The sequence below is a fragment of the Lathamus discolor genome, chromosome 4 (assembly GCF_037157495.1).
Source record: "Lathamus discolor isolate bLatDis1 chromosome 4, bLatDis1.hap1, whole genome shotgun sequence".
Taxonomy (NCBI): domain Eukaryota; kingdom Metazoa; phylum Chordata; class Aves; order Psittaciformes; family Psittacidae; genus Lathamus; species Lathamus discolor.
In genome coordinates, this window is record NC_088887.1 from 98,078,249 (window position 1) to 98,092,842 (window position 14,594).

Below are 14,594 nucleotides of genomic sequence, written 5' to 3' on the forward strand. Positions count from 1 at the left end.
GTAGTTCCACAACTCTGCACTAACAAAGCATTGGATTAATTTCATCACCATAGTACTGACTTTGGGGTCACCAGTGTGTGCCACACAGATGCAGGGTAGAAATGGCACCAGACTAGGCTTCTGCATAAGCAGGCTATCTTCTCCCTTACAATACTCCCTTGCTTACTAACATACTGAAATCAGCAGTAAAAGACTGCCTTTTCTTTTTTCTTCTGAGACCGAAGTAACATTCAGATCTACTCACTTGGATTTTCTCTCCTCATGGACATCTCTTGAGCTTCTTTCTTCTCGGATATCTTCTCTCTTATCCCTGCGGTCTTCCCTTCCTTTTTCTTTGTCATCCCAGTCTCTCTGGCGGTCTCTTTCTTTATCCCTGTCTCGACCTCTGTCCCTTTCTCGTTCCCGCTCACGATCTCTTTCTCTCTCCCGCTCCCTTTCTCGTTCCTCCCGCTCTCGCTCTCGTTCCTTCTCCCTCTCCCTCTCTCGTTCCCTTTCCCTGTCATGGTCCCTTTCTCGGTCCCGCTCCCGGTCCCTGTCTTTGTCCCGCTCTCTTTCCCTCTCCCGTTCCCGAGCACGATCTCGCTCCAACTCTCTTTCCTTCTCCCTTTCTCTTTCCCGATCTCTTTCCCTTTCCCTCTCTCGGTCCCGCTCCCTTTCTCGCTCCCTCTCCCGGGCCCTTTCCTCTCTCCTGTCATCAGACCGATCCCCCCTTCGCTCTTCTCTTCTATCATCCCGCTCAAGGTCATCACTTCGTCCTTGATGCCGTACTGGTGAGCTTGCTCTCTGATCTGTGAAGAGAAGTGGGCTTGATTACCAAGGACTAAAGGAACATAAACTGCTTCCACTACACTAATAAAATCCCAACAGCTTTTGTTTTGACAATTTAGATACTGGTTTGCCTTAAATGAAAAGAACTCCCTGCAGAAACATGGAAATTCTCCTTGGGGAGGGAAGAAGACAAAAAGCAGTACTAATTTTGAAAGGGGTTTTTTTAATATTTAAAAGGCTTTTCAATATTTAATAGGCATTCCTTATTTTAGCCCAAAACTACTACAAAATTTTTATTTTCTACTAGATTTTTCTGAATGGCTTCAAAAGGTAAGTACACAGCTCACAGCCTAGCTATTACTATTACATCGCTCAATGATTCAAAATCTGGTATAAGATCTTAAAAAGCTCTGAATGACATAGATACACAATGCTGAGACTTCTATATGAAAATTTTACTTCCCAAGCCTGTTAAGAGTCACAGACTTTACAAGAATTCACACTGTTTAGAATATGCAGTAAGTTACTGCCAACTAAGAAATTCTGGCCTGTCTCATCACAGGAAAGATCTCTCCCCAGAAATACACAACCAAACCCACAGGAAAGGGAGAGGTGAAGATGAGATAGGAGAGGCAGAACTGCCAGAAATTTTCATATGTATTCATTAAGAGTCTTAAAAGTTTTAGAAGCTTGATCAGTAAATTAGAGTCAGGGAGAAAACTAAACTTACATAGAAAATAACTGATCGAGAAGGAGAGAAACCTGAGTAATTCACTTTCCACAGAGTTTACTGCATTTTGTTAATTATATTTAAGATTTTTTTCCATATATTTCTATAAATTTTGACCACTTCATAACAATTCCCATTCTGCTGTAAATAGTATTTGAACTACAACATATCGATAAAACTATTTTTCCACAATATATATTAAAAGCACTACAAAAAAGAGCAAAAAATGGCATGAATAGAAGTTAGTATTTTTCGGTCCATTACTCTGAGGCCAAGAGTGCACTTTGCTGTAAATTGAGGTAACATCCACCAGGGGCAAGCAGGCAGAATTTGAACAGGACCAAATCAATAATATGTGCATTTTCATTGGCTTAATCAATTTTCATCTCTGAGCAAATTAACAATGACTTACTGCTCTCCTGTTACCACATAAAATTAAAAGCAAACTTGAGTGACATTTCTGCCATGGATGTAACACTTATTTTTGTAAAAGGTAAATCATCAATCCATGCAATTGGTTTCGTGAACAGGTTTCACGTTCTTTCAGTGGTGCCTACAATAGTATAATATGATTTACTGTGCATACTAAGTGTTTAAGATTTTATCCAGAAGTTCTGTAACTCCTATCTATTATGTCAGTTTTGGTGACAAAGCATCCACATGAAAGGCTTACATGAATCAAGATACTGGAAGTGTATTAGACAATTAAATGTGGATATTGAGCACTTCAATATGACTTCATTTTCTGAAGTGCTGCTCCAGTGGTTGTTTGGAACATCCAACTTATTTGCCTTAGTTGAATAAAGGCAGCTCAAATGTGCAAGCTTGCATTTTAAAATCTTACTAAAATGATTCCTTACATATTACAGAATCAAATAGCAACCAAAATCTATCTCAATTCTTCTCTGAATGACAAACATTAAGACTGTGGTCTAATTATGGAAACTGTGTCTTGAATTATAACTCTGAGGAGGATTTACTACCACAAAAAATGATCTAATTTTTCAAGTAAGAAACCAACAAATTTTATCTCCATTCAGCTCTTTACATTTTTCTCCTAAAAGGGAAATAGAACCCATTCAAAGCAACTTCCCTTCTATAAATTTATTTTATAAATTTATTTTCTTTGAAGGTGTTTTTTTCTGTTGACTGGGATTTTCTTTTAATTCTGAATAATTTATGAACTCATAATGATATGAGGAGCATAAATTACATTATAATATATCTAGGATTTTCTGCGGTGGGAAGGTGGAAGAGATGAAAGCTACTCTGCAAAAGCCAACCCCCCCAGGACACATTCAGACTGCAGGATTTTTCAGCTAATAAAAAAAAGGAAGCCTGAAGATTAGGTCTATTGAAATCCTGCCTTGAAGACGAGAGAGAATCTAAAGCAGAACCTTCCACACGAACAAGCAACAACAGACACATTTCAATGGGCCAAAAAGCACCCCTTGATGTTACAAAACACCCCTTTATAAAAATTAAGTTAAGCAACAACTAGAAAGTATCTATCGCTTCCAAATCAAAACTCAAGATAGAAAAAAACACTGTAATTTCACACTTATTTTTCACAGCTCCTCTTTTCAGTTCCATGCTACCTTCATTTCTGTGACTCCTCCTGTTCTGTTAATTGGCGAGTAAAAGCTGGTACTAAGTTCCTTAAAAGACACAGTACTCTTTCAGGTGCAGAAGTAATTAAATGCAATTATGACTCTAAGTTTTTATGTGTATGCATACCAAGTGGAGGTGGAGGCAAAGAAGAGGAAAAGATGTTTCACACTGAAGTGGTACAACGAAATCTCTTGAAGAAGTTTAGTTTGTTTAAAGACTATCAGGATGAATAAAAACAGAAGGTGTCAACATCTAGCTATAGGGAGGGAGAAAGGCCATAGCATTCATACATACACTGCCAATGAGTGATCTTACTACATAAGTTAACTTATGTCAAGGACAAGACCAGTGTCAGTGTGCGGTGTCAAATGAGTTATTTATGAATTAATAGTGTGGGGGCAGAACAAGGAAGAAAAAGGAGGGAGCCAGAAACACACACGTTCATACATATACATTTGATTACATATGTAAGTGTAGAAATACACATGGAAATACCTCTTTCTCTATTGTCACGCCTGTCCCGTTCACCATGTCTTCTTTCAAAAGAAGAATCCCTTGCTTGCTCTCGACTGTCATAGCGATCCCGGTCAGGGTAGCTACTCCTTGAGTCCCAGCTGTCATGGTAGGTTCCACTACTGCTGTGACCATCAGCCTGGGATCCTCTAGTTCCACGACTTCCTAATAGATGTAGCAATATAAAAGATCAGTTTCCACATGTAAAGAAAACCACTGATATTTATACCAATTAAAGTAGTAACTTTTAAGGAACTTAAAGTAATTGTTCATGGAAATAGAAATTGTAGTGCCAAACTCTATTTAAGCAACAACTCCAATTTTACATGTTTTAATTGTAAAATTATTTTTAAACTGCAAAAATCAAGATTTTTTAAATCACCATGCCCTGGTGATAGCATAGATCTCCTGGCTAGAAACAGAACAGTCCAAAAGCCAGGTCACATTTGATCTGAGTAGCATGTAAGCATGTAAGTCAATCAAGAAGGCATAGGATGACAGGGCAGGGAGAGCTGTAAAAGGTGGTTTCCTAGTACCTGTGACATGCAGTTGATTTTCAGAGAACACCAAAAACCTGCTGCCCAGTACTCTGAAACATACTGCCCTCTATGAATCTTCAACTACACACAGAATCATAGAATGGTTTGGGTTGGAAGTGACCTTAAAGATCATCTAGTTCCAACCCCCTGCCATTGGGAGGCACACTTTCCACTTGACCAGGTTGCTCAAAGCTCCATCCACCCTGGCCTTTAACACTGCCAGGGATGGGACAGCCACAGCTTTTCTGGGCAGCCTGTTCCAGTGCCTCACCACCCTTGCAATGAAGAGTTTCTTGCTTATAGCTTGTCTAAATCCACTCTCTTTCAGTTTAAAGCCATTCCCCTTTGTCATACCCCTACATGTCCTTGTAAAAATTCTCTCTCCAGCTTTCTTGTAGCTGCCCCTTACTTGTATTTGTAGCCCATGGAAAAACCTAGGGCTGCAGAAACATTAGAGTGGTGTAAAAGTTAGGCTTTGTTTTAAAATTGGATGGCAGATTACCAATGTTATGCTACTTTAATGAATGGAGAACACGTAAGTCCTATAAATTTAAGCAACTGTTCTAATTTAATGACAATAGAATTGAACATAGCTTTAAAAGCATGAGCTATTTGGCAGCATCTCCTTATCAAATATCAAACAAGGTAGTATGAATGTCAATATTCAATCTCCAACTATAGAGATACTTATTAGTTTTTTAAATAATGCAATACCCTTGTCAGACAATTCTGGACCTCTGCCTCGACTTCTGCCAGTTCTATCACTTCTGCTCTCATTTCTGGAGTCACTTCTGGAGTCATTCCTTGTTTCGGCCCGAGAGCTCTCCTCTCTGCCATGTGATCTTCCATAGCTGCGCAAGTCCTCCTGATACTGCTCATCCTTTTTATGGGCATCACGACTCTCTCTGTCTCTGTAGTCATGTGAATCCCGTGTTGAGCGCGAGTCTCTCTGATCACGACTATCTTTAGTATCTCTGCTATAATCCCTTGTATCTCTGGAGTCTCGAGTATCTCTGGATTCCCTTGTCTCCCTCCGATCTCTGTTGTCTCTTGTCTCCCTCCGATCTCTTCCATCACGGGACTCTCTGTCATCTCTGTGATCCCTGGAGGTACTCTGCTCCTGGTCATAATCACGATCATCTCTTGATTCTCTTTCTTTTTCCCTTTTTCCTCTAGTTTCTGTAAAATGTTTTAAAAAAAAAAGTTATACACCTAATCAAAGCAAGCAGAAGTTCAGCACACAAAACCCACTAAAATAATACTGTCAAAATATACTTCTGACATACAGCAACTCAAAATTAATATGTAAGTAGGAGAAGATCATGTTGGGTATTTACCTATACATTCAGTAAGCTCTAAAGATCTTTTTGTGAATTTGAATCTGTACTTTACAAATATTTACCTATTCAAAAGACAGTTAAGTATAATAAAAATAAACTTCAAATGTATTAGAGCAAACACACTGCAATACTTTTAAGGTAGGATCATTGTTTTCCTCTAATCATAGATTCATTTTTAATCCATACACATATATTTTCAGGAAATTTAAGCTATATTTAGACCACTTGCTTTTAAGACCTCAGTGCCCTGCCAAAGCCTTTTTCTTTATTAATTATGTATTTATAATGGTACTGCTACAGGAAGGTAAGATTACAACCAGTCCAACAAAAAGCCAACATATGTACTCTTTGAAAGCTGTCTCTTGAGTGAAACAGCATGTTTGCTCATCACAAATTACTCAACCAGCTTTACAGATTTCCAGAGGGAATGACTGTTTCTTTTCACACACCTCACTTAATGTCAATTGAAAGGACAATAGAGCAATCAGTGAGGACTGGATTAGCATTCTGGAACCTCACAGAAAAGAGTAGTATTCACTCACAAGTACCCTGCTGTCATTCAGCTGATCAACTAGTACATGCCTGATACCAAGAGAAGCTCACTTACCTACTGACACCACCATGTCATTACACAAGAAACACCTAGACAAACGCCTACAGGATCTTTACAATCAGCTCAGCCTATATAAGCAGTCCTTTGAGGAACACAGTCCCTGAAGACAGCACCACCAGTAGAGGAACTATAACACAGCCCATATTTTCTTCACCCCCTAGCCACTGGGACAGATACCACAGCTTGAAAATCAAGTTTCAAAATACAATTTGCGAAGAAATAAAAATTATTCTGAAGTGTTATTTTTTATTCATACCATCCCGCCTTTCGTGGCGCCTGTCATGAGACTGTGAAGTCCGATCACGATCATGTCTTCCCTTTTCTCTTCCAGGAGATCGGTGTCTTGAAGGACTTCGCTTCCTCTGAGGAGAGGAAGAGTGTGGGGGATACGGAGAAGATGATCGCCTTGCAGGTGGAGAAGCTGTCCTTTGATAGGATGGAGAAGGAGTTCTTTTGCGGTGTGGGGAAGGAGAATGTCTTTGAACAGAGGAACCTGACTGCGACGAAGAGGAGTGATGTCTGGAGGATATGGGAGAATGATGCTGACCTGATGGAGAAGCAGATCTGCAAATAAGGAGTTAGAACAGGCACACATGTAATAACCTGATTTGAAAGGTTCTTACTATGCCCTACAAAAAAAGAGTGATTAAAACAATTTGTGCATTCTCTACTCTTTGTCTGCTGAAACTGCTCTTTCTACAAAACACCAACTAGTTTTCCCTCAAGGGTACCAAGAATACCCTTTCAAAGTATGCTTTCTTTAAATGGCAATAGTTTATTTATCCAAGAACAAGCCGTTCAATCAAAATTATATTACACAGCTACCTCCGGGGGGAAGGGAGAGAGGAGTCAGAAAAGAAAGTTATTTTCTCCCCACCCCCAAACCAAGAACAATTGTTTTCTTCAATATGAAATGCTTTCTGAAATTCATGGTAAAATTAGGCAGTCAACATTTTACACAGTGTTACCTAAGCGGATTTTTTTTTCTTTTGTTTCCAACAGCATTCAATTCTTTATAAAAGAAACAGTGTCACCTTTGTGTGCACTTTTAACTTCTTTCTTTTAAGCACTGATCTTTAAACAATTTAGGCCTTGATCCAGAAAACCCATACACATGTCTACTTAAAGGTTTTAGCAAACATGAATATTTATACAAAGAAAACTCATAGCTAATAGGATAAGAAAATCCAGATAAAGCGCCTCTCACCTTCAAAATCCCATCCCTCTACTAAAAATCATTTAGACAACAGTAAACAAATTTCCTCGTAATACATTATTCCATACAGAGTCTAATGTGGACACACATTTCAAACTCTTGAGCTCAGTAGTAAGGGTATTTTTCCCTTATCAGTATCAAAGTGATTTGCAAGTATGTTTTTACATGAAATATGCATTAACCTTAATTCACGGCTCCCTTCTGCTTCACAAAATTCCAGAGATTCCAATGAGAAAAGCAGGAGTCAGAAAAAACACACATGGACAATCCATATTCAAAAATCCCACTTAAGTGGTTTAGTTCCCACTTTTGAATTTCCATATATAGTGTCAGTGACTTCAAGTAAACATCCAGATCATACAGATGAAGCTCTCAGTTTTGGGTGATTCACAAGTGAGAAACTACTTTATCAAAGGCAGTAGTACCTCTGCAACCTTCTGCAATATCCCAGCCTTTAAAATGACAATTTGTATGTGACACTGTCACATACAGATGAAACAGACAGCCTGGAATTTGTAGCAAAATTTCCAAAGCACTTGAAGTAAAATTCTGCCAAGGTCAGAAATGGCTGACAGAATACAACGTAATTCCCTGACTTCCCATCTTTAAACTAAGACTACATTTAGTTTTCCCTATGAAACCATTATCATGAAACATGGGGTCACCAAAATTGGCTTGCATAGAATCATAGAATCATAGAACAGTTAGGGTTGGAACGGACCTTAAGATCATCTAGTTCCAACCCCCCTGCCATGGGCAGGGATACCTCACACTAAACCATCCCACCCAAGGCTTCATCCAACCCGGCCTTGAACACTGCCAGGGATGGAGCACTCACAACCTCCCTGGGCAACCCATTCCAGTGCCTCAGCACCCTCACAGGAAAGAATTTCCTCCTTATATCCAATCTAAACTTCCCCGTTTAAGTTTTAACCCGCTACCCCTTGTCCTGTCACTACAGTCCCTGAGGAAGAGTCCCTCCCCAGCATCCCTTTTAGCCCCCTTCAGGTACTGGAAGGCTGCTATGCGGTCTCCACGCAGCCTTCTCTTCTCCAGGCTGAACAGCCCCAACTTCCTCAGCACTGGAGGTGCTCCAGTCCCCTGATCATCCTCGTGGCCCTCCTCTGGACTTGTTCCAACAGTTCCATGTCCTTTTTATGTTGAAGACACCAGAACTGCACACAATACTCCAGGTGAGGTCTCAGAAGAGCAGAGTAGAGGGGCAGGATCACCTCCTTCGACCTGCTGCTCACGCTCCTTTTGATGCAGCCCAGGATACGGTTGGCTTTCTGGGCTGCGAGCGCACACTGAAGCCGGCTCATGTTCATTTTCTCATCGACCAACACCCCCAAGTCTTTCTCTGCAGGGCTGCTCTGAATCTCTTCTTTGACCAATCTGTAGCTGTGCCTGGGATTGCTCCCACCCAGGTGTAGGACCTTGCACTTGTCATGATTAAACTTCATAAGGTTGGTATCAGCCCACCTCACAAGTATGTCAAGGTCCCTCTGGATGGCATCCCTTCCCTCCAGCCTATCAACCGGACCACACAGCTTGGTGTCATCGGCAAACTTGCTGAGGGCACACTCAATCCCACTGTCCATGTCAGCGACGAAGATGTTAAACAAGACCGGTGCCAACACCAATCCCTGAGGGACACCACTCGTCTGGTCTCCAGCCAGACATTGAGCCATTGACCACAACTCTTTGTGTGCGGCCATCCAGCCAGTTCTTTATCCACCGAGTGGTCCATCCATCAAATTGATATCTCTCCATTTTAGAGAGAAGGATGTCGTGTGGGACAGTGTCAAACGCTTTGCACAAGTCCAGGCAGATGACATCAGCTGCTTTACCCTTGTCCATCAGTTCCGTAGGCCCATCATAGAAGGCCACCAAATTGGTCAGGCAGGATTTCCCCTTAGTGAAGCCATGTGAAGTTATCAATGGTTTGGAGACAAATAAAACATTTAAAATATCCTTCCATGCTTCTAGAAGAAAGCTCATTTATCTTCCCTGCTTACTGTTCCTTTCCACACACTTGATACATCTGCACAGAACCCCCAAGCAGGTGCCAGTGAGCAAAATACAGAGTAGATTAGAAAAACAAAACAAACAAAAACATGGAGAAAAGGGTGCTGCAAAGGTATTTTTCAGTCTCCTCACTACTGCTGGCTGCAGGGGGAACAGTCTGCTTTACTCCCTTCTGTGGATGGATTTTTAGCAGAGAATGGCCACGTTCCAAGTCAGCAAGTGGCTACGTGGAGCTCGACATGAACCGAGGATGAAGGAGGACGTGGGTAAGGAAGCAAAAGTAATGGTACAAGCAAGATAAGTAGAAACTGGCATGTACTAAGATACAAAATAGTGGACTGTTAGCAAGTTTTAAAGGTTAAGTTCCCATACAGTTATTTGATCAATTGTATATTAGTTGCTGTATGCTGCAAGAATATGTATCAAAGCATAATATACTAAGCTATTGTATATGTATCCATCTATAATAAAGCAAGCTATTTAAGATGTATCTAATTATACTACAGCAAGGTATTGTAGATGTATCCAAATATAATACAGTGAGCTACTGTATATGTAACCGCAGTTGCTGTGTGTTACAAGAATATGTATCCGATTATAATACTGCAAGCTATTGTAAGCAGATGCACACAACAGTATAAAAAGGTTAGATGCTTTGTATTAAACGACTTTTGTCTGATCACACTGATCTCTGACTGAGTACGTAATTTTTCTGCAGCACCCTTCCCTATACCCAATCTAATTTAAAGAAAATGTCCATCAGTGACATTTAGATTAAAGCAATACAACATTGTGTCTTCCTCCCATCCTTCAACAGAAGTGCCGAAAATAAGGATGCTTCCCTCTCCATTATACAAACATAGGACTGCAGTAGTATTTAGCACTGCCATTCTAAACCTGAGCTTACAGACTTCTTCAGACCAAAATAAGAAGTCTCCTCCTTCCTTTTTAATGGGTGGTAAAAGGTTTTTTTTCCAAGGCCCCTAGAACTGGCAGGATGATCATTTCCCTGAAGCTTCCTGAAAGAAGGGTCTCTGAAACTGTCCATGTACTGCACTGTTTAGCCAATTGTGTTTGCTTTTCAGGAAAGATGTGTAGAGCCAGGATCCGTGTATCACCTTACCCATTTCAGAGCAGAGAAACCCTTCTCCTTCCTCATCTCCAAGATGGAAAACTTCTCACATTTTCTACTTTTTATGGAGGGGGAAGGTGAGAAATAAAAAGTTTAGAGGCTATGCCTCATATCAGACTTTTGAAGCTCCCCCTGAAGCCAAAACATATGAGAGGGAGTGCTAAATGGAAGCCTGCACCATGACTTGTATTCTTGACAACACAGGTATTCTCAGTGTATTAACTTGGCAAAAAAAACCAACAAAAACCAACAAACCCAGAATTTTCAGAGTTCAGGTGTTTGAGGCACAGACATATTCACAACAGACACACAAACCAACAGAGGAAGTTTCTAAATTACAACTATTCATGGAAACAAAACCCATGCAATTGACCTCCCACCTGCGAGACGGTGAGAAGTTATGCTTGTGAGTGGCTGACTTGGCTGGAGCTCGGGAGGTTTGTCTTCGCCTTGAAGCAGGTGGTGAATACTCCCTGGAAGGGGAAGAATTACTGCCAGAATGATCTGCAGGACTAGGAGAACGCTTCTGTCTATGGGAGCTTTCAGAGGCATCCCTGGGAAACATAAACAGCAGCTTGTTTAACAGGTATAATATGGCGCTACTACAACTCCAAGAGAGAACCTGTCCTTACAAGATCAAGAACAAACTTATAGAAACATATATTCCACCCATAATTTTACATATGAGATTAATCTAGCAAAACTCAAGAATGCAAGACATGCACTGAATTTCTTGATAATTACTAAACTGTAAAATACAAAACTAGAATATGGTAAATCCAAAATTATATTCTCATAATTATACCCAGTATTTCATGTGTCCATGAAACAGAATTCCTATCCATATAGAATTATCTTGCTACTCTATTAAAAAAAAATTGTGCAATATCATAACTTTATTTAGGAGCCTCAAGCTCACAGACATTTTCAAACACTAATCACAGCTGCAAATGAATCAAAGGGATCTGTCAGAACCCCCAACTATTTCACTTACTGTATATGATGAAGACTTGATGAACCTTTCCTAATTTTTATTATTTTGGAAAAAAAAAAAGACAAAAAACCAGCACTGAAATAAAAAGCTGCAGTCACCACAGCAATACCTGATTATAGTACAATAATAAGCCAAGTACTCTCTTGATCCTTCCAGCACTACCTAGAATGTTCTTTTCTACTGCTTATGAACTCCTTCCAGTAATGGGAGTGTATAAGCATGAGGGGAAACAATACAGTCTAAACTAAGTGTGATATAATTTATTTAATCAATTAAAAATACACATCTACTGGTCTTCCACTCCTTTGTTATGCCAGTTACAAAGTAAACATGAACATGTACCATATTTTCATCAAGGGAATACAGAACTTAAAATGCAGATTTTGTATTTTTCAACTTAAATGGACACATGCTTCAGAAAATAACATATTATTCCACCATTTGCTATATATATATACACACACATATATATATGTGCAAAAGCAAAGTAATTCTAAAATCACAGTAGTCTTTAACTACTTCAGAAACACTTTTAACCTACTGAATATCAGGTAGAGTTTAAACCTTCCAGTGCCAAATTAGAAAGATAATAGTCCTTTAAGATTTCAGAAGAGCAGGCAAGAGGACAAGTGAATACTTTGATAAAGATTTTGGCAAATTAATTGCTCCACTGGTGAAAGTCCAGTTCCTGAGAAGTAATGGATCTTTCAAAATGGTATTTTACAAACTTACTAAGTTATATAATTAAAACCTACCAATCTGTTAATTAGTCCATCAATACATCTATATAGCACACTTAAAATACTTAATGAGTACCAAAAAGGTTGTTGGCAAAGCAAGTATAAATCTCTTAATACTCAGTGTTCTATGAAAGATAACCTTAAAAGCAAGGTTACATTAATGTTAAAAGCTAATAATGCAACATAACTTACCTCTGCTTCTCTTTTTTCTCCTTATGCCTTTCAAAGTCACGGCCTCTTTCTTTCACCTCCCTTGCCTTTTCTTCTGAACGCTCTTTTGCTTTATGTTTTTCTTTGTGTTTCTTCCCCAGGGGAGTTTCCTCTTGTACTGGAGGAGGAGGACTAGGGGTACGGGGGCCTTTCTTTTTACTCTGGTTACTTTTAGAACTCCTATAGATAGATTAACAGGGGGAAGAAAAATGAAGGACTGCCAACTACTTCAAACAACGATTTCTCAGATGCTGTCAGGAAAGTTATAATGTAAAGGGCCTTGAAGCTTTTAGGATGGGATTCACCACTCCATTAGCAAAGTGGTGGTCAATAATTCTACTTGACTGAAGGGTGAATGTAGATGGTAAAAATTCACATTGAGCTCTTCCATTTATAACCTTTATTCCTGAAGCAAGTGAACAAAAATGGGAATTGCTCCTGTTCAGACAGATCTAGTTTTCAAAGTTAAAATGCCCTTGCATGAACTGCACACAGAGAACGAGAATTCAGTAAAGCGTCTTGTCTGTTTAGACTCCCATGTCTGCAATGCAAAACCCCAATCACATAAACAAAATGACCTATCAACTCATGTCTTGAATTTGATGTTAACTACCTGACACAGGATAAAGAATATTTTTGACTATGCATCCCATGATATGAAATGGTATATATTTTTTCATATAAACTACCACTGACATAAACCCTATGAACTAGATACCACTACATACTGAATGTCAGCAGCATACTACCCCATGCTGTACATTCTCATAGCAGAAACAACATTGTTTTGTCCCTGTTTTAAAGGGGATTTCTGCTTAGCAAATACAAATGTGTCTGCTTACTCTGCTACAGTAATTTCTTTCTTATCTATGTGCTGCATCATTCAAAAGGTCCTGCAGCCAGCAATCACTTAGAAACAGGTTTTGGAGATTGACTTTTGTGGCAAGGTACCCAGTTCAAACTTCTTGTGATTTTCACGTACCTTGTCCGTGCGTTTTCCCCTCCCTTCACATCCCCCATTTCCTTTCCCCCTCCTGAATTCTGAAAAATTTCCTGCCTTGAAAGTCAAACATTATTTCTTGAACAGCAATATGCAATACCAACAGAATGTGCAGGTAGTCAAATTATAGAAGTTTCACTTCAGTCTAGAAAAGCCACTTCACAGGCTGCAGAGTCTCAAAAGAAAACTGCTTTCCCACTTTTTAAATGGTTTATATTTCCTCATCACCTCTCAAGAGATTCTGGACATTCAGAGAGAAAAGGTTTGCTTGTAAACCTTGAAATTAATCAACTGGTAGCTATATTAATGTAACAGCTTTCTGCATAAGATGATTCACAGTGCACAATTTAGAGAAATTCCCCTGAAGTTACAGAATCAAAAGTCCTGAAAGCAAGGATAATGAAACCCCAAATTATTTATGAAAAACCCAGTAATAAAAATCACCGTGGTTCTCTCCTTTCACTTTTCTCGCAAGATGCATTTACATACTGACCTCTGCTGATCCAGGAGTGGGGAAGATACAGTAGATGTTTTCTTCTCTTTCTTACTAGCTGAAGATGATGATTTGGGACTGGATCTTCGTTTTGGAGATTTGCTAGACTTTCTTGGTGATGGCGACGGTGATAACTTAGATCTAACCACCTCTGGAGAAATCTTGAAGAAAAGAATATATTAACTGATACTGATGTTCAAGAGCTTGACTGTATGTGTCAAATACATAAATTCAGTAACAGCCTACATCTGAGATCTTAACCATGTACACATCTACCTCAAATAAACTATCATTTTCAGAGAACATCATAAAAGGAAGATGACGGGAAAAGGATGGGGGCAGATAAGATGATGCACTCTCTAATATATCACAAAAACTGTAATTCAAAGTTTAAAATCAGTACGTGCCAGTAAGCATTCAAGTTTGTCCTACTCATTTAATAGCAGACTTCATAAAGCAGAACACTTGGTTATGGTGCTGGATGATTGACCAGATTCCCACAACTAACATCCAAGTCCCATATTAAGTTACAGATGCACCAGTTATTTACTACTATGTAATACAATAATGCATTTGTAGCCCAGGAAGCTTAAGTATTCCAGGAAACAATTAGAAGGCTATGAAGTGGCTCCTGAATTTTTATTTTTAATTTCACATTGACAGAATA

General features: G+C 39.4%; 1 protein-coding gene across 4 annotated transcripts in view; it reads right to left on the bottom strand.

Annotated features, from left to right (window-relative positions):
* Nucleotides 1–14,594, bottom strand: part of ZC3H13 (zinc finger CCCH-type containing 13) — a 48,295-nt gene that overhangs the window by 12,379 nt on the left and 21,322 nt on the right. For all 4 annotated transcript variants that reach the window (XM_065678225.1, XM_065678223.1, XM_065678224.1 and 1 more), the window contains exons 7-13: nt 13,928–14,088; nt 12,417–12,614; nt 10,871–11,044; nt 6,371–6,678; nt 4,876–5,340; nt 3,605–3,787; nt 245–788 (exon numbers count right to left, since the gene is read on the bottom strand). In XM_065678225.1, the coding sequence (XP_065534297.1) occupies nt 245–788; nt 3,605–3,787; nt 4,876–5,340; nt 6,371–6,678; nt 10,871–11,044; nt 12,417–12,614; nt 13,928–14,088 (2,033 nt within the window). The remainder of the gene's footprint in view (nt 1–244; nt 789–3,604; nt 3,788–4,875; nt 5,341–6,370; nt 6,679–10,870; nt 11,045–12,416; nt 12,615–13,927; nt 14,089–14,594) is intronic.